This window comes from Haliaeetus albicilla, chromosome 13, assembly GCF_947461875.1.
Source record: "Haliaeetus albicilla chromosome 13, bHalAlb1.1, whole genome shotgun sequence".
Taxonomy (NCBI): domain Eukaryota; kingdom Metazoa; phylum Chordata; class Aves; order Accipitriformes; family Accipitridae; genus Haliaeetus; species Haliaeetus albicilla.
The window spans coordinates 218785-242604 of NC_091495.1; the positions used below are offsets into that span (position 1 = coordinate 218785).

General features: G+C 70.1%; 3 protein-coding genes across 4 annotated transcripts; 1 reads left to right on the forward strand and 2 right to left on the reverse strand.

Moving 5' to 3' along the window:
- Positions 1 to 602: 602 nt before the first annotated feature.
- On the forward strand, positions 603 to 11090 carry EPHB4 (EPH receptor B4). The gene is given in 17 exon segments (XM_069799693.1): positions 603 to 1179; positions 1506 to 1576; positions 2115 to 3429; positions 3939 to 3982; positions 3984 to 4095; positions 4328 to 4657; positions 5229 to 5359; positions 5887 to 6052; positions 6542 to 6641; positions 7099 to 7160; positions 7517 to 7630; positions 7991 to 8238; positions 8614 to 8832; positions 9212 to 9361; positions 9660 to 9853; positions 10027 to 10191; positions 10293 to 11090. Coding segments are annotated over 17 exon segments (4074 nt in total). The 5' UTR covers positions 603 to 629; the 3' UTR covers positions 10396 to 11090.
- A 36-nt stretch (positions 11091 to 11126) lies between these two features.
- Positions 11127 to 18832, reverse strand: TFR2 (transferrin receptor 2). Its single transcript, XM_069799694.1, has 19 exons — positions 18807 to 18832; positions 18561 to 18605; positions 18122 to 18323; positions 17401 to 17587; positions 16991 to 17125; positions 16541 to 16646; positions 16234 to 16356; positions 15846 to 15962; positions 15286 to 15422; positions 14749 to 14915; positions 14176 to 14295; positions 13864 to 13946; positions 13689 to 13752; positions 13506 to 13573; positions 13346 to 13422; positions 13137 to 13221; positions 12431 to 12643; positions 12140 to 12280; positions 11127 to 11640 (listed from the first exon to the last, which is right to left on the reverse strand). The coding sequence occupies exons 2-19, from the start codon at positions 18591 to 18593 to the stop codon at positions 11191 to 11193; spliced, it is 2508 nt and encodes an 835-aa protein (XP_069655795.1). The 5' UTR covers positions 18594 to 18605; positions 18807 to 18832; the 3' UTR covers positions 11127 to 11190.
- Positions 18833 to 19387: 555 nt separating this feature from the next.
- EPO (erythropoietin) lies at positions 19388 to 22084 on the reverse strand. Of its 2 annotated transcripts, XM_069801335.1 has the most exons (5): positions 21776 to 22074; positions 21249 to 21373; positions 20897 to 20983; positions 20234 to 20398; positions 19388 to 19841 (listed from the first exon to the last, which is right to left on the reverse strand). In XM_069801335.1, exons 1-5 carry the CDS (start codon positions 21795 to 21797, stop codon positions 19716 to 19718), a joined length of 525 nt encoding a protein of 174 aa, XP_069657436.1. In that variant the 5' UTR covers positions 21798 to 22074; the 3' UTR covers positions 19388 to 19715. The 2 variants fall into 2 exon arrangements, with proteins under 2 accessions (XP_069657436.1, XP_069657437.1); XM_069801336.1 differs by lacking the exon at positions 20234 to 20398 and having other exon boundaries at positions 19388 to 19812; positions 21776 to 22084.
- Positions 22085 to 23820: the final 1736 nt, after the last annotated feature.

The following is a 23820-nucleotide window of genomic DNA, read 5'->3' on the forward strand; positions in this document are numbered from 1 at the left end:
CTAGATCTCCTCCAGTACATCCTAGACAGCACCCCAGAACCGTTCCAGTTCATCCCAGTGCCCCCAGTTCATCCCAGTCCCCCCCAGATTCCCCTCAGTTCATCACAATGCATCCCAGCTTCTCCCAGTCCCCTCCAGATCCCCCCCAGTCAACCCCAGCACCCCCCCAGTCTACCCCAGTGCCCCAGCCCATCCCAGTCCCCCCTTAGAACCCCCCCAGTCCGTCCCAGTGCCCCCATCCCATCCCAGTTCCCCCCCCAGCACCCCCCAGTCTGTCCCAGTGCCCCCATCCCATCCCAGTTCCCCCTCCAGCATTCCCCAGTCCCTCCCAGCACTCCCATCCCATCCCAGTTCCTCCTCCAGCACTCCCCAGTCCGTCCCAGTGCCCCCATCCCATCCCAGCTCCCCCCCAGCACCCCCCAGTCCATCCCAGCACTCCCATCCCATCCCAGCTCCCCCCCCCAGCACCCCCCAGTCCCCCCCAGTGCCCCCATCCCATCCCATTCCCCCCTTAGGCTCCCCCCCAGTCCATCCCAGTGTCTCCAGTCCCTCCGAGTCCCCCCCAGTTTCCCCCCCCGGCCCCTCCCGGGGTCGCGGCCCCACATCCTGCCCCCGCCCGACCCAGGGAAATGCTCAACAAAGGAGTTTCCTGCTGGGGGGGCCCGGACGCCTGCCCCCCCCCCCCCCCCCCCGGACGCCTGGGTCCCCTCCCTGCCGGACGCCTGGGTCCCCTCCCTGCCAAGGGGGGGCCTACGGGGGGGGGGACGGGATGGGACACAGCCCGGACGCCTGGGTCCCCACCGTGGGCCCAAGCAGACGGACGGACAGACGGACGCTTTCCCACCGCCTCAAGTTGCCCAAAGTCGCCCAAACTTTCCCCGAATTTCCCCCCCCCGCCCCATCGGCGGTTCCCCTGGACGCCTGGGTCCCCTCCAGGAGCCCCCCAAAAGCGGGGGGGGGGGCGGACCCGGACGGCTGGGTTTGCCGAGAGGGGACGTGGTGGGGGGACAGCCCGGACGGCTGGGTCCCCCCGGCTGTGGGGCAGAGGAGGGGGGCCCGGACGTCTGGATTCCCTGGCTGTGGGGCAGAGCCGGGGCAGCCGGACGCCGGGGTCCCCCAGGGCCGCTATGGGGCTGTGGCTGCTCTGGCTGTGGGTCCCGCTGGGCTTCGCTGAGGAGGGTGAGTGACCGGACCCTCGGGATGGGGGGTGTGGGGCCCAGACCCCTGGGTCCCCTCGGGATGGGGGGTGTGGGTCCCAAATGCCTGGGACCCTTGGGATGTGGGTCCCGAATGCCTGGGACCCTCGGGGTGTGGGTCCCGAATGCATGGGAACCCTCAGGGTGGGGGATGTGGGGTCCAGACCCCTGGGACCCCTCGGGATAGGGAGGAGGGTCTTGGACTCCCCTCCCTGCCCTGAGGGGACCCAGGCATGCGGGGATGGGGGGGTGTCACTGCAGGGGGGACCCAGGCATCCAGGACCCCCTCACCCCTCTCTCCCCCCCCAGAGACGCTGCTGAACACGCGGCTGGAGACCACCGACCTCAAGTGGACAGTGTACCCACCGGGAGAGGGGCAGGTAAGGGGACGGGAGGGGACAGGGGACATGGGGGGGGGGATGACGAGGGTACCGGGGGGTGCCCAATGCCGCTTACCCCCCTGGCCCCTTCGCCTGGGTCTCCCCATCCCCGTGTCCCCCCTGTGTCCCCCCCCACTCTCATGTGCCATGTCCCCTGCGTGTCATGTGTCCCCTGTGTCCCTCGGCGTCCCCCCCAACCCCCCCATCCTCCTGTGTCCCCTAACGTCCCCCCTTGTCCTCTGTGACCCCCCCATCCCTCATCTCCCTGCGCCCCCCATGACCCCCATCCCTAATGTCCCCCCATTCCCCACGTCCCCATCTCCACGCACCCCCCATCCCTAACGTCCCCCCATCTACCCCAACCCCTGTCCCCACGTCACCCCCTCACACCCCCCGTCCCCCCCATCCCCATGTCCCCATCTCCTCACGTCCCCCCATCCCTAACCTGTCCCCAAGCCCCCCCCATCCACTATGTCCCCCCCCCCGTGTCCCACCATCCCTAATGTCCCCCCCCATCCGTGTCTGTCCCCCCCCGCAGTGGGAGGAGCTGAGCGGGCTGGACGAGGAGCGGCAGGCCTCGGTGCGCACCTTCGAGGTGTGCTCGGGGGTGGGCCCCCCCGGCCCCCCCCAGAACAGCTGGCTGCGCTCCGCCTGGGTCCCCCGCCGTGGCGCCACCCACGTCTATGCCGAGCTGCGCTTCACCCTGCTGGCCTGCGACAGCCTGCCGCGCCCCCGCCCCGCCCGCCGTCGCCGACGGGGGGCTTCCGACGACCCCGCCGATGACCCCCCTGGCAACCACGATGCTCTTGGTGATGGCCCTGGCCACCGCGATGCTCTGGGTGACGGCCCCGGCGACCACGATGCCCTTGGCAACGGCCCCGGTGACCACGGTGGTCTTGGCGATGGTCCTCGCATCGCCTGTGGCAACTACGGTGACCTTGGCGACGGCCCCGGCAACCAAAACGCCCTTGGCAATAGCCCCGGCAACCACGATGCCCGTAGCAACCACCCCGGCAACCACGATGCTCTTGGCAACGGCCCAGGCAACAATGGTGGTCTTGGCGACGGCCTGGGCAACGACGGCGGTCTTGGTGACGGTCCTGGCAATGCCCTCGGCAACCGCGGTGACCTTGGCAACCGCCCCGGCAACCACGATGCTCGGAGCGATGGTCCCGGCAACCACGATGCTTGGAGCGATGGTCCCGGCAACCATGTTACCCTTAGCGATGGCCCTGGCCACCGCAACACTCTTAGCAACGGCCCCAGCCACCGCGACGTTGCTCGTAGCAATGGCCCCGCCAAGGGCCCTGCCTGCCCCCGGCCCCGCCGCAGCCCCGCCCCGCCGCAGCCCCGCCCTTGCAAAGAGACCTTCAACGTCTTCTACCACGAGGCGGATGCCGACACAGCGACGGCGCTGACGCCGCCCTGGATGGAGAACCCTTACATCAAGGTGGACACGGTGGCGGCTGAGCACCTCTCGCGCCCGACAGCAAGTGCCGGCGGCGGCCGCCCGGCGGGGCGGATCAACCGCAAGACGTTACGGTTGGGCCCTCTGAGCCGCGCCGGTTTTTATTTGGCTTTCCAAGACCTGGGGGCCTGCATGGCGCTGCTCTCCGTCCGGCTGTACTTCCAGCGTTGTCCCGAGGTGACGGCGCGCCTAGCGCGGTTTCCTGCCACCGTCCCGCGGGAGCTGGTGGCGGCGGTGACCGGACAGTGCCTGGAGGGAGCCGTGCCTGTCGGCGCCGGGGCGCCCGTCATGTATTGCCGGGAGGACGGGCGATGGGCCGAGCCCCCCGCCCAGGGCTGTGTCTGCGGCCCCGGGAGGGAGCCTGATGCGGGGCTGGGGTGTCGCGGTGAGTCTGGGGGGGGCAGTGGGGCTGGGGGTGAAGCGGGTAGTGGGGGGAAATGGGGGGTGGAACGCAGCAGGGGTGGGGGTAAAACGGGGGGGAATGGGGGGTGCAATGGGGCAGGGGTGGGGTAAAATGGGGGGGAATGGGGGGTGGAATGGGGAAGGGAACAGGGGTAAAATGGGGGTGCATTGGGAGGAAATGTGTGCAATGGGGTGCAGTGATGGGGTGCAATGGGGCAGAGGATGGAGGTAAAATGGGGGAAATGGGGGTGGAATGGGGCAGGGATGGGGTAAAATGGGGGGAATAGGGGGTGGAATGGGGAAGGGGACAGGGGTAAAATGGGGGTGCAATGGGGTGCAGTGATGGGGGTGCAATGGGGAAAATGGGGGGTGCAATGGGGCAGGGGTGAGGGTAAAATGGGGCAGGGATGGGGCTGCCATGCGGTGAAATAGGGCAGGGGTGCACCCGGACGCCTAGGTCCCTGTGTGACCCCTCTTCCCCCCCCCCCCCAGCCTGCAGCCCCGAAACCTTCAAGGCAGAGGCGGGGGGGGGGTCGGTGCGAGCCCTGCCCCCCCTTCAGCCAGGCCCCGTCCCCCGGTGCCACTGCCTGTCCCTGCCGTCCTGGCTTCTACCGCGCACCCGGCGAGGGACCCGCGCTCCGCTGCTCCGGTCAGCACCCATGGGGGCTGCGGGTGAGGGGGTCCGGACATTGGAGTCCGTGGGTTGGGGGGGCACAGGCTGCCCGGACACCCAGGTTTGTGGGTCCCTGGGTCTGGGCAGGGGGGTCCGGGCACCCAGACCCCTGGGTCCCTGTGTTTGGGGGGTTCCAGCACCCAGACCCACAATTCCCCATCCCTATGGGTGCTGGCCCCCCCACTTATCCCACCTCCCCCGCCCCCAGCACCCCCCTCGGCCCCCCGCAGCGTGGTGGCTCGGCTGAACGGTTCCGGGGTGCGACTGGAGTGGAGCAGCCCCCGTGACGGGGGGGGCCGCCCCGATCTCGCCTACGGTGTGGGGTGCCGAGCCTGCCCCGAGCGGGCGCCCTGCGGTCCCTGCGCCCGTCTCACCTTCTCCCCCGGCACCGCCGGGCTGCGGGGTCGCGGCGTCACCGTCACCGGCCTCCAGCCCTATGTCACCTACACCTTCACCGTCACCGCCCGCAATGGCGTCTCCCATCTCAGCCCCCACCCGCCCCCCGGGGAAGAGGTCAATGTCACCACCACCAAGGACGGTAGGAGTGGGGGGGGGACGACGACACATGGACCCCCAAAACCTGCCCTGGGACCCCCCGAACCTACCCTGAGCCCTCAAGCTTGCCCTGGAACCCCCAGACCTGTCCTGAGACCCCCAAACTCACCCTGACATCCCCCCGCCGAACCCTTGGGACCCCTAAACCCGCTCTGGGACCCCCCAGGTTCCCTCAAGGACCCCCTAACCCACTCTGGGACCCCTGAACCCATCCTGGGACCCTCCAGGTTCCCTCAGGGACCCCCTAACCCACCCTGGGACCCCCTAACTCACTCTGGGACCCCTGAACCCATCCTGGGACCACCCAGGTTCCCTCAAGGACCCCCTAACCCACTCTGGGACGCCTGAACCCATCTTGGGACCCCCCAGGTTCCCTCAGGGACCCCCTAACCCACTCTGGGACCCCCCAAACCTATCCTGGGACCCCCCAAAACCTGTCCTGGCACCCTCAAACCCTCCCTGGGATTCCCCTGGGACCCCAAAGTCTCCCCAAGGGCCCCCAAGACCCCCTCCCCACCCCCGGGACGCCCATGACCTTCCTGATCCCCCCACAGTGCCACTGCCAGTGTACGACGTGGTCCGGATCGGGGGGTCCCCCACGGGGGTGACGCTGTCGTGGCCTACACCCCCCCCAGCCCCCCCTGGGAGCCACGTCCTCGACTATGAGGTCAAGTACTATGAGAAGGTGAGGGAGGGCTGGGGGCACTGGAGGGGTCCCAAGGGACACTGGGGGTATTGGGAGGTCCTGGGGGGCATTTGGGGATATTAAGGGGGTGATGGGGGCATTGAGGGGGTCCCAAGGGACATTGGGGGGGACTTGGGGAGGATGCTCTTGGGGGTCCCGGGGGGCACTGGGGGAGGGCTATTGGGGGGCTCCTGTAGGGGTATTTAGGGAGTCCTGAGAGCTAGTTAGGAGTCCTGGGGCGTCGGGGGGGAGGGCTTCTGGGGGCATTTGGGCGTTCTTGGGGGGTATTGGGGGCTCCTGAGGGGTATTGGGGGTGTCCTGGGTGGCACCGGGGTTCCCAAGAGGCATCAGGGGGGTTGGGGAGTTTTGGGGGGTCCTGGGGGGCACTTGCAGATCTGGAGGGGACCCAGGGGACACTGGGGGGTCCCTGGGGGCCATTGGGGGGGTCCTGGGGGTTATTTCATAGGCCCTGGAAGGGGTATTGGGGGCCCTGGGTCAGGAGAGGGGTGGGTGTCTGACCCCCGCAGATGGGAGGGGGCGAGGGCCCCCCCATGTTCCTGAAGGTGCCAGCACCGCGGGCGGAACTGGGGGGGCTGCGCCGAGGGGGGCTCTACGGGGTGCGAGTCCGCGCCCGCTCCGAAGCCGGTTATGGGGACTTCGGCCCTGAGACCGCCGTCACCACCCAGGGCGCCGGTAAGCCCACTGCCCCCCCAACAAAACTCCCCTAATCCCCTCTAGAACCCCCAACTTCCCCAACAACCTCCCTAACTCTCTCTGGGATGCCCCAAGGCCCCCCAACTCCCCCTGGGAGCCCCAACCCCTCCCAGGAGCCCCCTGAACCCCCTGGGGTGACCTTTGACCCCCCCCCAAGCTCCTGGGGACCCCTGGGACCCCAAAACCGTGTGGCACCCCACGTGGTATTTGTACCCCGCCCCGGACCCCCTGAGCCCCCCTGGAATGTCCCTGGGAGTCCCCAATCCCCCACAACCGCTCTGGGACCCCCCCCAACCCCTCTGGGACCCCCAATGACCCTTGTAATCCCTCTGGGACACCCCCGTGCCCCTCCCATGACCCCTTTGGGAACCTGTGGGACCCCCATAAACCCCCTGGGCCCCACCCCCAACCCCCTTGTGACCCCTGGGCCCTCTCTCGGGACCCCCTGGCACTGACGGCTGCTGGCAGAGGGGTCCCGAGGGGAGCACGGGGGTCTGGTGGCGGGGGCTGCGGCCCTGGGGGGGCTCCTGGTGCTGGCGCTGCTCGCGGGGACCCTGCTCTGCTTCAGGTGAGGGGGGGTGGGGGGATCCTGCAGGGCTCTGAGGGTCTCAGGTGGGGGGAAGTGGAGCATCCTTGGGGGGCTTGAGAAGGGCTGGAGGGGCTTGGGGGGGGCACTGCAGTGTCCTGGGAGGCTGGGGGGGCAGAGTTGGAGCATCCTGGGGGTCCCTAGGGTGTCCCTGAGGGGTTTACAGGGGTACTGGGGGGGCTCTAGAGGGGTCCCAGGGGGTCTGGGGAGCTGGGGGGGCTGTTGGGGCATCCTGGGGGTCCTGGTGGGGTCCCTGGCGGGGTATGGGGGGGCTTTGGGGGTCTCCAGGGGATCCCTGGTGGGTCTGGGGAGCTGGGGGGGGGGGGGATTGGGAGCATCCTGGGGGTCCCTGTGGGGGTCCCTGTGGCGGTCCCAGGGGTATGTGGGTGGGCCTGGGGGGGTCTCGGGGGGGCTGCACTGACTGTGTCCCTCCTCCCAGGCGCCACAGCCACCGGCACAGGGAGGATGCGGATCAGCACGGCCACCGCCCTGCGGGCCACGGTGGGTGTCAGCCGGCATCACCCCAGTGCCACCCTGGTATCACCCCAGTGTCACCCCGTGTCCCCATCCCCGGTGTGACAGCGGTGACGTTGTCCCCATTGGGGGGCGCTGTCCCCCCCCCGTGTCCCCATGGTGACAGTGCCGGGGACGGTGTCCCCACATCCCCATGGTGACCGTCTCGGTGTCCCCGCACCCCTTTGGTGACGGTGATGATGGCACTGTCCCCATGTCCCCGCGTCCCCACGGTACCGGTGGTGGCATCCCCGTGTCGCTGTCCCCTGTAACCGCGGCAAGGGTGGGGGCTGGCGTCCCCTGGGGCAGGGGGGACGCCGGGTGACGCCATGTGCCGGTAGCAGGCGGGAAGCTGTACATCGACCCCCTGACCTACGAGGACCCTGGGGTGGCCCTGAGGGACTTCGCCCAGGAGATTGACGTCGCCTGCGTCAAGATCGAGGAGGTCATCGGGGCAGGTGACATCCTCTGGCCCCGCCTGGCCCTGCCCAGCCCCCCCCAACCCGGCCCCAACGACGTCCCCGATGACGTCCCTACGGATGTCCCCAACGATGTCCCTGTCTGTGTCCCGTCAGATGTCCCTGATGATATTCTCAGTGATGTCCCCATCCTTGTCCCTAACGATGCCAGTATTCTTGTCCCTAATGATATCCTCACGCGTCGTCACCTATGTCCCCACCCCTTTATATCCCCAATGGCGTCCCCATCCATCGCCGTGCCTGCTCACGACGCCATGGCCGTCCCCCGCTGTCCCCAGGGGAGTTGGGGGAGGCGTGGCGGGGCTCCGGGGTGACGCGTTCCCCCGCCATCATCCCCAGGGGAGTTCGGCGAGGTGTGCCGGGGCCGGCTGGCGCTGCCAGGGCGCCCCGAGTCGCCGGTGGCAGTGAAGACGCTGAAGGGGGGCGCGGGGGAGCGGCAGCGCCGGGATTTCCTGGGGGAGGCTGCCCGCATGGGACAGTTCGCCCACCCCAACGTGGTGCGGCTGCGGGGGGTGGTGACGGCCAGCGCCCCCGCCATGATCCTCACCGAGTTCATGGAGAACGGAGCCCTCGATGCCTTCCTGCGGGTATGGGGACGTCGCGGGGGGGAGGGGGGCGTGAGGGGGGGTGGGGGGGGACATGGGGGGATGTAGGGGATGTGGAGTATGGGGGACATAGGGAACGTGAAGGACGTGGGGGGAGAAATGGGGGACACGGGGGGTGTGGGGGGATATAGGGGGGACACAGGGGGTGTGGGGGGATATAGGAGACATGGGGGGACACAGGGGGTGTGGGGGACACGGGACATCAGGGACATGGGGGATGTGGGGTCACATGGGATGTGGGGGACACGGGGGGCCAGTTGGCATATGGCGGACATGTGGTGACACACAGGGGACATGGTCAGCCCCCCCCCCCCACGTGAGGTGACCGTGTCCCCCCCGCTGCCGGTGTCCCCTCAGGGCCGGGTGGGGACGCTGGGGCCACTGCAGCTGGTGGCCATGCTGCGGGGCATCGCGGCCGGGATGCGGTACCTGGCCGAGACCGGCTTCGTCCACCGCGACCTGGCCGCCCGCAACATCCTGGTGGACGCCCAGCTGGTCTGCAAGGTCTCTGACTTCGGGCTCTCCCGCGCCCTGGAGGAGGAGAGCTCGGCTGATCCCACCTACACCAGCTCCCTGGTGAGCTCACCCCCCACGGGGGGCTGCCCGAGTCCTCGGTGCCGATGGGGTTCTGCCAGGGTTGGGGTACCTCCGGGGTTGGGGTCCCACCAGGGTTGAGGTCTCTCCAGGGTTTGGTCTTGCCGGGGCTGGGGTCCCAGCAAGGATGGGGTCCCACCAGGGTTGGGGTTCCACAGATATCTGGGTGCCAGCAGGGCTGGGACAGTGGGATCCCTTGGAAGACGGGGTTCCTCCAGGGCTGGGGACTTTCCAGTGTTGGGGTCCTTCAGGGATTTGGGGTCTCCTGGACGCCCGGGTCCCTCGGGGGGGTGGGTTCGCCCAGACACCAGGATCCCCCCGCGTGGGCGTTGGGGTTCCCCCACGATCTCCCTGTCCTCAGGGGGGGAAGATCCCGATCCGGTGGACGGCGCCGGAGGCCATCGCCTTCCGCAAGTTCACCTCGGCCAGCGACGCCTGGAGCTACGGCATCGTCATGTGGGAGGTGATGTCCTTCGGCGAGCGACCCTACTGGGACATGTCCAACCAGGATGTGAGTCGCCCCGGACCCCCTCTGTCCCCCTGCGGGGGTAGATCGACCCGTGGGACCCAGGGTCCAGGACCCAGGTGCGGGTGGGGGCAGTTGGAGCCTTGTTAGGGACAGCTGGAGGTAATTAGGGGGTAATTAGCGTGGGAGGGGACCCAGCTGTCGCGCCCGGACACCTGGTTCCCCCCCAGACGCCGGGATCCCTGGCAGGTCAGGGAGTCCCCTGAGCCCCTGGGTCCCCCCTGGACGCCCGGGTCCCCTGAGCGCATGTCCCCACGTCCCTATCGTCATCGTCATCTCCCAGGTGATCAACGCCATCGAGCAGGATTACCGGCTGCCGCCGCCACCCCGCTGCCCCACGGCACTGCACCGCCTGATGCTGGACTGTTGGCAACGCGACCGCAACGCCCGGCCCCGCTTCCCCGACATCGTCAGCGCCCTCGACCGCCTCATCCGCCACCCCGCCACCCTCCGCATCACCGCCCCTGACGCCCACCGGTACGCCTGGGCCCTTGCCCGGGGCGGGGGGGGGGGGAGCACACGGACGGACACGGGACAGGGAGTCTCGGACACCCGGGTCGGGGGGGTGGGAGTCCTGGGTGCCTGGGTCCCCTTGGGACAGGGGGTCCTGGGGTGCTGCGGGGCTGACCCATCCGCCCCGGTCCCCGCAGACCCTCCCCACCCCGGCTGGCGCAGCGCAGCCCCCCCGGCCCCCCCGGCGCCCCCTTCGCCTCGGTGGGCGAGTGGCTCCGCACCCTCCAGCTGGGCCGATACGAGGAGACCTTCAGCAGCGCCGGGGTCACCAGCCTGGAGCTGCTGCCGCGGCTGCGCAGCGAGTACGGGGCGGGGGGACAGGGCGGGGGGGCACGGGGGAGGACGCGGGGGTCCACGCGGGGGGGGCGCGGGGACGGAGCGGTCACCCTTGCGTCCCCCGCAGGGACCTGCTGCGCATGGGGGTGACGCTGGCCAGGCACCAGCAGCGGATCCTCAACAGCGCCCAGAGCCTGCAGAGCCCCCCCAAGGGGGACCCCCACTTCTGAGCCACACCCACAACGCAGCCCCGCCCGCGCCAAGATGGCCGCTGGGGCACCACGGACCCGTTGGAAGGGGCTTGGCCCTGGCTGGGTCACCAAGATGGCCGCCTCGTGCCCCGCCCCGTTCTACCAAAGCGTGACTTGACTTTGCCCTGTGATGTCACGGCAACATCACCAGTGCCGATGACATCGTCGCTCGCCGCCCACGGACTCCAGGTTGGTGATGTCGCAGGGGAGCGAGGCTGTGGGCGGGGCCCAGTGCGTGATGTCACGCCCTGGGGCTCCCATGAAGTCACCGCTCGTGACCTCAGCGTTGCCTGGGAACTGCCGTGACCTCGTGACCTCGTTGCCTTGGGGCTGCCCCCTCCCCAGTGATGTCGTAAGGCCCTCATGATGTCACAGCTCTTTGGCCCCGCCCCTCCTGTTGAACCAGAGAGGGTGGGGCTGGGGAGGTCACGCCCAGGGGTGTGGCTTGAGGTGGGCACGGTCTGGGTGGGTGGAGCCTGAGCAGGTGCAGACTGAGCTGGTGGGCGGAGCCTGGGCAGGCGTGGTCCCAGGGGGCGCAGCCAGTGTGGGCGTGATCCGGGTGGGCAGGGCCCCCCAGGTGCCTTTATTTTTTCTTTTTTTTTTTTTTAACCAATTCTGTTAATTTATGGCCCGAAGTCGGAGCCAATAAAAGTGGCGACGGCGGCTCATCCGTATGCAAACGAGAGGGCCGGGCCGCCCAGACACCTGGGTCCGCCCCCTGCCCCGGTTTGGGGGACACACACAATGGGACAACAGCACTCTCCCCACCCCACATCAGGGGGTCCCCAATGTCCCGAGGGGGCCCTGGGGGTCCCCACGGTCCCGGATGTCCCCGTTGTCCTCATAGTCCCACGTGTCCCCGCCATCCCCAAGGCCGCCGCCGTCCCCAAGGCCGCCGTGGTCCCAGACGTCTCCCCAGTCCCCGCTGTCCCCAAGGCCGCCGTGGTCCCAGACGTCCCCCCGGTCCCCGAGGTCCCCCCGTCCCCAGATGTCCCCGCGGTCCCAGGCATCCCCGGCCAAGGCCCCAGCTGTCCCCTGCAGGGTCCAGGCCAGCAGGGCCAGGCGAAGGCGGAGGTGGCCGGCGTCCCCTCGCGTCCCCTGTCCGTCTCCCCCCCCGAGCTGGGCCGCCAGCGCCGGCAGCGTGTGGCCCCCCCGGCCCAGCAGAATGTGGCGGAAGGGGGTGACCAGGGGGGACACGAAGGGGGACAGGAGCGAGGCCTCCGCCTGGGGACGGGGACGTGGTCAGTGGGACGGGGACAGGGACGGGGTCAGGGACACGGTCAGTGGGGACAGGACAGGGACGGGGATGGGGACAGGGACGGGGTCAGGGACACGGTCAGTGGGGACACGACAGGGACGGGGATGGGGACAGGGACGGGGTCGGGGATGCGGTCAGTGGGATGGGGACAGGGACGGGGATGGGGACAACATCAATGGAGACAGGGACGGGGCTGGGGACATGGTTGGTGGGGACAGGACAGGGATGGGGACAGGGACGGGGTCAGGGACACCGTCAGTGGGGACAGGACAGGGATGGGACATGGTCCCAATGGGATGGGGACAGGGTGACAGGGTGACGGTGACACTCATGTCCATGATGCGGGCGTCGAGGGGACGGGGATGGGGACAGGGTGATAGTGACAGTGACACGGCCATGATGCGGGCGTTGAGGGGACGGGGACAGGGCGACGGGGTGACAATGGTGGGTGACGGTGACACTCACGGCCATGATGCGGGCGTTGAAGCCACGGTTGAGGCGCTCGTTGGTCCCCTCTGAGCCGGCCATCTCCCGGCGCAGCGTCTCGGCCGCCCGGACGACGTCGCCGCGGGCCGAGGACAGGCACTGCAGGGACAGTCCCTGTGCCTGGCGGGGGGACACACACACACATGGACACACACGGACATTGGGGATGCTGTCACACCCCCCCAGACCCCAACGACAAGCGCCGCAGGGACGGTCCCCGCGGCTGGCGGTGCGCGTCCCAGCGCCGTACTGGTTTTGTACCGGTCTGACCTGGAGGGGTGCCAGGCGCCGCAGCAGCGCATCCCCCAGGGCGGCAGGGTCGAGGGGCAGGCGGGTGTCGTGGGCCAGGCGCAGCAGCAGGTGGGCGGCCACCGCGGCCACCGCGCGGGCCACCGCCGGCAGCCGCCCCCGCAGCCGCCCCTGCAGCCGCCCCAGCGTGTCCTCCCGCGTCCCCAGCGCCGCCCGCGACCACCCCCCGGCCGCCTGCAGGGTTCGGGGGACACACGCGAGGACATGGTCGGTGGTGGGGGGGACACACGGTCAGCAATGGGGACGGGGGACGCGGTGACAGAGACATGGGGACACGTGGGGAGGACGGGGGACACGGTCAGCAGTGGGACGCGGGGACACAGTGATGGACATCAGGGGGGACACGGAGGGGACGTAGAGGGGGACGCGGGAGGGACGTGGTCAGCGATGGGGACGGGGGCAGGGGACGTGGTTGGTGATGAGGACGTGGGGATGAGGGGACACAGTGACGGACATTGGGGGGGACGTGGAGGGGACATGGGGGGGTGCGGGGATGTGGGGACACCGTCAGCGATGGGGATGCAGTGATGAGGACGGGGGGGGATACAGGGGACGCTTGGAGCCGCCTGGGGGGAAATGGGGTGGTCAGTGATGGGGAGATGGGGACACGGGGGGGTGACAGCACGGGGAGGGAGGGGACACACACACACACACAGGGTCTCCCCACCTCGTCAAAGCCGAGCTCCAGGGCCGGGACCCCGGCGGCGGCGGTGAAGGGGAAGGCGCCACTTTCGGGGGGCAGTGGTCGGATCCTGAAGGGGGGGGGGGGATTAGCCAGGCGTCTGGTCCCCACCCCCACCCCCCAGAGGGGACCCAGGTGTCCGGCCCCCCCCCCCCCGGCCCCCTGTCCCCCCCCCAAGGGACCCAGGTGCTCACACATCACTTTCCCAGCTCCGTCCCGGCCTCGTCACCTGCTCCAAGAGGCTTTTCCCGCCCTCGTTGGGGCTCTCCACCTGGGGGGGGGGGGAGATGGGGGATGGGGGGGCGAGCAGGAGGGGGGGACACCCCCAGGTGTCCGGGACCCACCCACCCCCACCTGGCTGAGGGCACTCTCGATGAGGTTGACCAGGGTCGGGCTGGTTTTGGCCACCAAACGGTCGTCACCTGCGGGGGGGGGGGTGGCTGTCAGGGGGACCCAGGGGTCCTGGGGGGGGTGGGGGGGGTGGAGACACCCTCCCCTCCCCCCACCCTGGGCATCGGGGGTGGGGGAGGGGCTCACCCAGCACAGCCTGATCCAGGCTGATGTAGGCGGCCGCTTTGGTGTGCAGGAGGTCGGGGTACCCCTGGGGGGGGGGGGTCAGGGAGGGGTCATGGCGAGGTCATGGAGAGGTCACGGGGTCATGGAGGGGGAGGGGGTCATTCACGGGGGGGGGGGTGCAGGCGCCCAGGCTCACCTCCAGCCACTCAGTGGCCCCCAAATGCCCAAATTCGCCCCCGTCCCAACTGATGAAGAGCAGCGTCCGGCGGAGCTGGAACCCTGGGGAGGGGGGGACACACCCAAGGGGGGGGGACACCCAGGCGTCAGTGGGGACAAACGGACACCTAAATGGGAATGGGGGCCCAGGCGTGGGGGCTGTGGTTCAAGGACTCCTAGGGCCCAAGCCCCTCCCTTTTTAAGCTCCCCCACTCCAATGACCCCGCCCTGGCTCCACCCCAGCTGGCCCTGCCCACCCCCGGCCCCGCCTCCCCCCCGGCCCCGCCCTCACCGTCCCGCCCCATGGCGGCAAAGAGGTGGGCGAGCTCCAGCAGGAGGGCGGTGCCGACACCCGAGGCCGCCGCGCCAGGCCCCAGCGAATCCCGTTGCGCCCCCACGATGATGTAACAGTCTGGAGGGGGTGGAGTCAGGCAGGCTCCACCCCCATCTAGCCACACCCCCTAAGGGGTCAGCACCACCCACTGGGTCCCCCCACCTGCCCTGTGGTGGCCCCACCTCCTTCTCCAGGCTCCACCCTTCCCTTTAGCCCCACCCCAACCACAAGCCCCACCCCCTTTAGCCCCACCTGCTTTACCACCCCACCTGGCTTGACCTTGCCCCCTACAGCAGCACGACCTCAGGCTTGACCCCGCCCCCGTGCTCCCATGCCTCTGGCCACACCCCCGATTGACCACACCCCCGAATGACCACACCCCAACTGGCCACACCCCCCGTGGATCCTCCCTGCTGCAGCCCTCCCCCTCCCGCAGGCCTGACCCTCCTCTCCGTGCCTCCACCCCTTCTAGCCCCGCCCCCTATGACCCACCCACTTTGACCCCACCCCCTTTGACCCCGCCCCCCTCACCGGGCTCCAGCCGCCCCTCCAGGGCCCCGAAGACGCTGGTGAGGGTCCCCGGTGCCGTCCCCGCGGCCACGCTCAGCCGCAGCCGCCGACCCCCTGGGCCCGGCTGGTACCGGAGCCCCTGGCTGGGGGGACCCCAGTGCGCCGGCGCCCGCGGCCCCCCCAGCACCCTGCGTGGGGCGGGGGGGGACGTGGGTGTCCGGGGAGGGACACCCGGGCGCCCGGGCACAGCAGCTGGAGCCCCTCCCACGCTGCCGAGGCCTAATTGCCCCTAATTATGCCCAGCTGCCCCTAACGAGGCTCCAACTGCCCCACCCACACTGGGGTCCCAGACCCCGGGTCGTTCCCCCCCCCCCTCCCTCCGTCATTCCACCCCCAACTCCTGGGGAGCCAGAGCTCCCCCTCACCAGCACCCAGCAGGTAAGTGGGGGATCCCTGGACCCCCCCACCCCACCCCAGAGGACCCCCGGCCGTCCAGGGAGGGGAGGGGAGGGGAGGGGGGGGGGAACACGACGACCCCCCCCCGGCGCCAGGGCGTACCGCAGCAGGCGGGCGGCAGTGCTGGCGCTGAGGGTGTGGGCAGGGATGGCGGGCAGCCCCTGGGGGCGGCGGGGGGGGGCCCGGCCGCTGAAGGAGGGGAACCCCCGGCTGTAGGGGTCCCCCAAGCCCTCCTGCACCTGCGGGGACAAGTCAGAGGCGGGGACCCCCCCCCAAGCTCCCCCAGATCCCCCCAACCCCCCCAGCATCCCCAACACCCCCCAGCGCCCCCAAACCTCCTTGATCCCCCCACTCACCCCCCTGCCCCCCCGATCCTCTAGATACCCCCAAATCCCCACACAGCCCCCTAAAACACCCCAGCCCCAAAACACCCCAAACCCCCCCAGCCACCCCAATACTCTAGATAACACCCAAATCCCCCCCAACTCCCCAAGCCTCCCCCCTTCCACCCCTAGGACCCCCAATTCAACCCCCCCAGCCCCCTAAAAGCCCCCACCCCCTCAAATCTCCCCAGTTACCCTCAAGACCCACAGAGATGCCCACCCCAACTTACCCCCAGCCCCCTGTACCCCCCCCCATCCCCTCCCCGCCCCCCCACTCACGTGGACAGTCACGGCTGTGTCCCCCCCCAGCCCGGGCCCCCCCCCGGGCCCGGCCGTGTCCTGGGGGTCGGGGTACAGCAGCACCCCAATGGCCCCCGACCCCGCTGCCGCCGCCACCTGAGGACCCACGTGTCTGGGGGACCCCCACAAACCGCCCCTCCCCCCCCTCAGGCATCCAGGCCTCCCCCTCCCCCCAAGGGCTCATGTGTCCGGGGGACCCCCACATCTACCCCTCCCCCCATCTGAGGGACCCTGGCATGCAGACACCCCACTCCCCCCAAAGTGGACCCTGGTGTCCTGCCCCTCCCCCCCCAGGGGGGTCCCCAATATCCAGCCCCTCCCCGCCATGGGGGTCCCCAGCATCCTCCCCTCCCCCCCCCAGGCCCACCTTGGCAGCGGGGGGGCCCCTCCCCAGGCGGAGCAGCAGGAGGTTCCCGCGGGGCGACACTCCCCTCCCCCGCAGCAGCGCCAGGTCCTGGGGGCGCCCGTAGTGACCATAGACCAGCCCCCCCTGTGGGGTCAGGGGTCAGTGGGGTCAGGGGTCAGGATCGGGGTCAGTGTTAGGGGTTGGCGTCAGGGCCAGAATTGGGGTCGGGGTCAGGTCAGGGGTCAGCGTTGGGCTCAGGGGTCGGGATCAAGGGGCAGGGTTGTGGTCAGGGGTCAGGCTCAGGGGGGGGGTCAGGGGTCGGGGTTACCGTGGCGTTGCCGGGGGCACTCCAGGCGCAGAAGGCCTCGGGGTCGAGGCGGAGCCGCTCCAGCTCCCGCCCCCTCGCGTCCACCCACAGCAGTGACGCCGACCCCCTGCGGGGTCAGAGGTCACGGGTCAAGGGGTCAGGCTCCCCCCAGTAGCAATCCCAGCCCCCTCGTGGCCCCCAGCCCCAATGACCCTTGACCCCCATGACCCCTGGGATCCCTCCCAGTCGCCCCCCACAACCCCTGTGACCTTTGAATTTCTGTGACACCCCCCCCCCCCGGCAATTCTGCAACCCCCTGTGACCCCTGACCCCAAGACCCCTGGCCCACCATAACCCTTGACCCTTGACCTCTACCCCCGTGCATGAACCTCCCCCAACTCCAAGACTCTCCCCCTCGCTGCCCTGACTCCCATGACCCCTGACCCCACCACCGGCCCCGCCCCCCCATACCGTGTGGGCAGGGGGAGGGGCTGGGGGCGGCTCCAGGCCCGGCTCAGCCCTGCCCCCGCCATGGCGCTCAGCACGGCCTGTGCCAGGCCCCGCCCCCGCTCCGACCCCGCCCCGTGCGGCCCCGCGCTCACCTCCCTGCGGGCGGGTCAGGGGTCATGGGTGGGGCAAAGGGAAAGGCATCTCCGTGGGGGTCAGGGGTCAGGATACCCCCTCACCAGGGTCAGGGGTCAAGGGGGTAAGGGCCAGCCTGCATGGTCAAGGGTCAGGACAACCTCCCCCTGGGGTCGGGGGTCAGGGTTCAAGGGTCAGGGGTCAGAACACCACCTCATAGGGTGAGGTGTGAGGACCAGGGGTCAGCGTGGGGTCAGGGGTCAGAGCCAGGGCAGGGTCAGAGGTCAGAGGTCACTCACCGCACCCAGGCCAACATCCGCTCCTCCCGCAGGTGCCGCTGCAGCAGCTCCCGCAGGCGGGGCCACATGGGCGGGGCCTCGGTGCTGGCCCCACCCCCTGCTTCCTCTGGGGTGGAGCCTCCCAGGTCAGGCCCCACCCTCACCCCGCCCCCACAGGGGACGTGCCCAATCCCGGCCACCAACAGCCCTGGGGGGGGGAGGGGGGGGAGAACTGGGGGTGGGCGGGGCCGTGGGAGTGGGCGGGGCTACAGCCAGGGTGGGGCTGGGGGGCAGGTGGGAGGGGTAATGGGGTGTGATTGCAGTAATGGGGCATAACGGGGTTTAATTGGGGTAACAGGGCGCAATGGGGTAACGGGGTGTAATTGGGGTAATGGGGTAATAGGGTGTAACACGATAATGGGGTAATGGGGTGTAATGCGGTGTAACGGCAATGGGTTAACAGGGTAACGGGGTGCAATGTGGCAACACAGGTAATGGTGTAAAATGAGGGTGAGGGGGTAATGGGGGCAAGGGGGTGTAATGGGCTGTGAGGGGGGTAACAGGGTGCAATGGGTGGAACGGGGTAATGGGGTGTAAGGGGTGCAACGGGGTGTAAGGGAGGTAACAGGGTGTAAAGGGTGTAAGCAGTAGAGTGGGGTAACAGGGTGGAATGGGTGCAACAGGGGCGTAGTGGGGCTCACAGGGTGTAAGGGGGTGTAAGGGGATCGCGGCGGTTCCCTACCGGCCAGGAAGGCGGAGGCGGAGCCCAGCGCCAGGGTGGTGAGGGGGTGGAGCCGTGGGCAGGGCCGTGGGCGTGGCCTGCGCCGTGGGCGTGGCCCGGGGCGGGGCAGCCGCACGATCGGGTCCCCCTCTTCCTCCTGCTCCCCTCCCCCCCCCCGGGGGTCCCGGTGCCGGCAGTAGGACACCGCCCCTCCCCCCGGGGGCTGCGGCACCGCGTCATCGCCCGCCCCGCCCCCTTTTGGGGGGGGACGACACCTGGGTCCCCTTTTGGGGGGGGCCCAAACGCCTGGGTCCCCCTTTTTTGGGGGGGGACACGACACCACTAGGAACACCTTGGGGGGGGGCTGGGGGGAGACCTGGGTGCCCTCGGGGGGGGGGGGGGGGGTTGGGGGTGTCCTGGCCACCCGGGTCCCCTTTTTCGGGGGGGGGGGGGCTGTTACCCGTCCACGGAAGCAGCGTCTCAGGGTGTCCATCACTGCAGGGTCCTGGGGCGAGAGCGGCCGAGGGGGTCCCGGGGGGGTCCCGGGGAGCGGTGCCCCCCACCCCTCCCCGGGGTGGACTTTGCCCCCAGCCGCACTTTGCCCCTCCCACCCCGCGCCCTCCCCGTGTCCCCCCCGACCCCCCCACGCCTCCGTGTCCCCCCTGACCCCCCCGAACCCCCCGACCCCCCTCCCGCCCCCGCTCACCCCTCGGCCGCTGGGTCCCGCTCTGCCCCGCCCCCTCCCGAGGCGCAAAAAAGGGGCGGGGGCAAGGGCGAGGGGGCGTGGAGGCGGGCGGGGCTGTTGTGGGAAAGAGGCGTGGCTTTCTCGGGGGCGTGGCTTTCGCGGGGAGGCGGTGTGGCTGTAGTGGGGAGGGGGCGTGGCTTCTGTGGGAAAGGGCGGCATTGGGTCTGTGGGGAAAGGGGCGTGGCTATGAGGGAAGCCCCGCCCCGGCGCCGCCCGGTCTGGCTGCCCCTTATCTGACCCCGGTCACTGACCCCGGGGGGGGGCACTGGGCGCCCGGGGGGGAGGATTCGGGGGGGGGGTGTGTATGTGTGTCATTGGGATCCATGGGGGGGGGGTGTCCTGGGGGGGTCCCAGAGGGGGTGGGGGGGGACCAATGTGTCTGGGGGGGGGGGATTTGGGGGGTGTCACTGGGATCCCTGGAAGGGGGGGGTGTCCTGGGGGGGGTCTCATTGGGATCCCTGGGGGTGGGGTATCCTGGGGGGGTCCTGGGGGGGGTTGGGGGGGTCCCCAGCATCTGGGCTGAGAAGAGGCGGAGGCACGGCTCAGATAAATACTCTCGTGTTTGCATTAAGTTAGTTGGGGGGGGAGAGGGGGGTGTTGCCCCCCCCCCCGGGTGGGGAGTGTGTGGGGGGGCTGCGTCTCCCCTGAGTGACAGCTGTCAATCGATCGCCCACAGGGCCTGGGCGTGCCTGTGACGGGCAGCTGTCAATCAACCGGGTCGCTCAGGCGGGAGGAGGATGATTGACAGCTGTCAATCACCTGCCGGTACGTCCAACGTGCCGGGGGGAGGGTCCGCAGGGTGGGGGGAAGCAGGGAACGAGGCGGGGGGGGTGTGTGTGCGTGTGCGGATGGATGATTGACAGCTGTCTGTCATCGTCGACAGGCGTCGGCGAGGAAGAGCCGGACCTTCCCGCGGAGGAAGCTGCTGTGCACCCCCAGCAGCCGGGCCAGGGTCCGCACCCGCAACCTGGGGGGGGGGTCGGCTCGGGGGGGGTCCTGGGGGGGACAGCGGCAGAGGGGAGGGGGGGTCAGGGCCCCACGGCTCCCCAGGAGCCTCTGTTGCCCCTCCCCCCCGCCCCATACCAGAGAGGAGACCCCAATTTCCCCCCCATTCCCATCCCCCTCCAGGAACCACCAAACCAGGGTGGGGACCCCCCATTCCCCCCCCTCGCCCCCATTTCCCTCCCCCCCCCGGCTCCTCCCGGCACCCCCATCCCATGATAGGGACCCCCCCCAGCCCCCATTCCAGGGCAGACCCCCCCTCCATCCCCCCTTATTCCCGCCCCCAGCCCCCCATACCAGGGCAGGGACCCACCCGGGGCCCCCCCAGCCCCCCTCCCCTCCCCATCCTGGGAGGGGGACCCCCACCCCCCCAAGCCCCCCCATACCGGGGTGGGGACCCCCCGCAGCAGGCGGGCCAGGCTGCGGGCCGCGCTGTAGGCCCGGTCGAGGGTGGGGCGCAGGCGGGGGTCCGGCAGCAGCTCCCGCGCCCGCAGGATGGCGGCCACCAGCACCGCCTGCCCCCCCCCCACCTCGCGCGCCCGCGCCCCCGCCTGCGGGCAGGGACGGGGGGTCACGGGGGGACGGGATGTGGGGACACGGGGAGGGTCACAGGGGGTCGTACAAGGACATCGGGGGGGGGCGTGGGGAAGGGGGGGACCTGGGGGTCACCCAGGGACACGGGGATGGGGGGGCACCCAGGGGCACCCCGGGACAACCACCACCGCTGGGGACCCCCCCGTCACCCCCCCCAGTTCACCCCAGTTTACCCCCGTTCTCCGCATCCCTTCCTCCCTGTTTCGCCCCATTTCTCCCTAATTCACCGCATTTCCCACCCTTTCTCCCCATTTTTGCCCAATATTCCCCCGTTTCACCCCCTTTCTCCACATTTTGCCCAGGTTTCCCCCTGTTTCCCCATCTCTCCCCATTTTGCCTCATTTCCCCCCCATTTCTCCCCATTTTGCCCAGTTTTCCCCTGGTTTCCCCATCTCTCCCCATTTCGCCCCATTCCCCCCCCGTTTTGCCCGGTTTCGCCCCGTTTCCCCACTCACATCCATCCGCTGCCAGTCGTTGAAGTTGACGCCGGGGTCGGGGACGGCCACCGCCTCGGGCAGGTCACAGGGGGGGCCGCAGCTGGCCTGGGGGGGGGCGACGGGACGTGGACGCTGCCACCCACCCACGCTGGCCCCACAGTGTCCCCAAGTCCCCCATGGCCACCCTCCCCCCAGGGGGTCCCTGTGTCCCGCCCCCCAGTGTCCCCACGCCCCCCCCCCAGCCCCCAGGGCCACCCCAGGGGGTCCCTGTGCCCCCCCCTACGGTGTCCCCAAGCCCCCGAGGGGGTGCCTGTCCCTCCTCCCTGTGTCGCCCCCCCTGTGTCCCCGTCCCCCCCCGTCCCCCCCTCACCAGCCCCCTCTCGGCGTCACGGGCCTCCAGGATGAACCTCTCCATCACTCGGCGGTCACAGAGCGAGGGGGGGCCGTCGGGGCGCCCCGGGACCCCCAAGAGCATCAGCACCAGCGCACACAGCCCTGGGGGGGGGGAGGACGAGAGGGGGTCAGGGACCCCCAACAGCCCCCCCAGAAGCTGCGCTGGGGATGGGGATGCTCTAGGTCCTACCCCCCATCCAGCACCCCCCCCCCCCCCCCTGCACTGGGAGCACTGGGAGAGGAGGCTGGGGGCACTGGGGAAGGCGGGGAGGAGGACTGGGATGGAGGGGCTGAGGGTGAACCCCCTCCCCGCTGTAATGGGGGGGTGCTCAGATGCCTGGGACCCCCCCCGGACACCTGGAACCCCCCCCCCCGGACGGCCGGGTCCCCTCCCACCACCTACTTCCCAGGATGCCCCATCCCCACACACACCGTCACCCACCAGTGGGACCCCCCACCCCAGAAGGGGACCCGGGTGTCCAACACCCCCCCCCCTTTACTCACCCACCGCCCCCATCGCCCCCATCGCTGGCTGCTCATGGCACGGGGGGGGTCCCTGGGTGGCCCCGGGCCTGTGGCCGTCCCCGTCGCCGCGTCCCCCCGTCCCCGTCCCCGGTTAATGTTTGATCCGAGGGGCCGCGGGGCCGGAAGGGCCCTTGGGGGGGGGTTTTCCCGTCCCCGTCCCCCCCCCAAGGTTCGGCCGTCGAGGAAAAGGCCGCGCCGGCCGCCGCACGTCGGCCCCTGGCCACGGGCCACCCCCCTCCCCGGCCATGCGGGGACGGCGCCGGGATGGCGGGGGGGACACGCGGGGGGGACACGTGGGGACGGGGATGTGGGCACGGAGACGTGGGGATGGGGGGGACGGAGTTGGGGAGACGGGGATGGGGGGACGGGCGGGGGGGGGCACGGGCAGTGGGGCGGGGGGGACGGGGATGTGGGGACACGGAGATGCGGGTTGGGGACAGCGATGGGGGGACGGGGACAGGGACGTCGGGATGTGGTAGGGACATGGAGATGGGGGGACAGGGATGGGGGACAGGGTTGAGGGGCCCGAGTTGGGGACATGGACACGGTGAAGGGACATGGGATTGGGGACAGGGACACGGGGAGGGGGACACAGGGACGGGGTCACGGGGACAGCATCGGACGTGGGGATGGGAGAACAGGGATGTGGGGACGTGATGTGGGGACGAGGATGGAAGGACGGCAAAGAGGTGGGGGACTGGGATGTGCAGATGGGGACGCAGGGACAGGGTCATGGACGTGGGCACGGGGGGACAGGGAGGGGGATGTGGGGATGGGCAAAGGCCACAAGGACAGGGACAGAGGGATGGAGGGACAGGGACGGGGACAGGGACACGGGGATGCGCACGCAGGCACAGGGACGAGGACTGGGATACGGGGACATGGGCACGGGGACCAGGGGGATGTGACACGGGGACAGGAACACAGGGATGCAAAGGGACAGGGACGGGGACACCAGGATGGGACGTGCACAGGAGGACGTAGGGACAAAGACACAGGCGTGAGGATGGGGACAGGGATGGGGACACGGGGACAGGGACACCGACATGGGGACAGGAACTGGGACATGGGGACACTGGGGCCGGGGAATATAGGGACAGGGATGGGGACACGGACATGTGTACACGGACATAGCAATAAGGGACACAGGCATAGGGATGTGGACATGGGCAATCCTGGGGTTGAGGACATGGGGACAGGGACACCAACATGGGGACAGGGACAGGGCCATGGGGCCACAAGGCCATGAGGACAGGGATGAGGACACAAACATGGGGACAGGGATATGGTAATAGGGATGTGGGAATAGGGACACAGGCAATCCCAGGGATGAGGACATGGGGACAGGGACATAGGGCTGGGGACATGGGTGTAGGGACATGGGGACAGGGACACGGGCAATCCTCAGGATGAGGACACAGGGACAGGGATGGGAATGCCACACGCAGGGCCAGGGCCGCGGGACCACGGTGGCACAGGGTGACGTGGGGACACGGTGACGCGCCAGGATCCAGGACCCTGGACACCTGGGTCCCCTCGTCAGCGGCGGGGACACACCCCCCCCCCCCCCACGGGGGGGTGGCTGTGACCTGAGGAAGCGGCCGAACAATGGGGCAGCGTCACCGTCACCGTCGCGGCCACCGGCCGCTGGCGCCACCGTGGCCCCGGGGGTGGACACGCAGGGACCCCGGCACCCAGCCCACGGCGGTGGGGATGTCACGCCGAGGAAAGGGGTGGGGGAGGTGTCCCCCCACCGCAGCGGCGGGGAGGGGACCCCGGTGTCCCCCGGTGGGGGGACACATGCACGCGGGCGTCCGGCCGGCCCCCTGCCAGGCCGTACGTGCGGTTCGGCACGGCCAGGCCCCGGGGTCAGGTCCCCGCGGCGCCAGCGGGGCCAAAGGGCGACCGGGGGCGGTTGGGGTGGGGGGGGCAGTGGGGGATATATGGCCCTCTGCCACCCGGACGCCTGGGTGTCCCCCCTGCAGACACCTGGGTCCCCCCTGAACAAGGGACTCCCCCCCCCC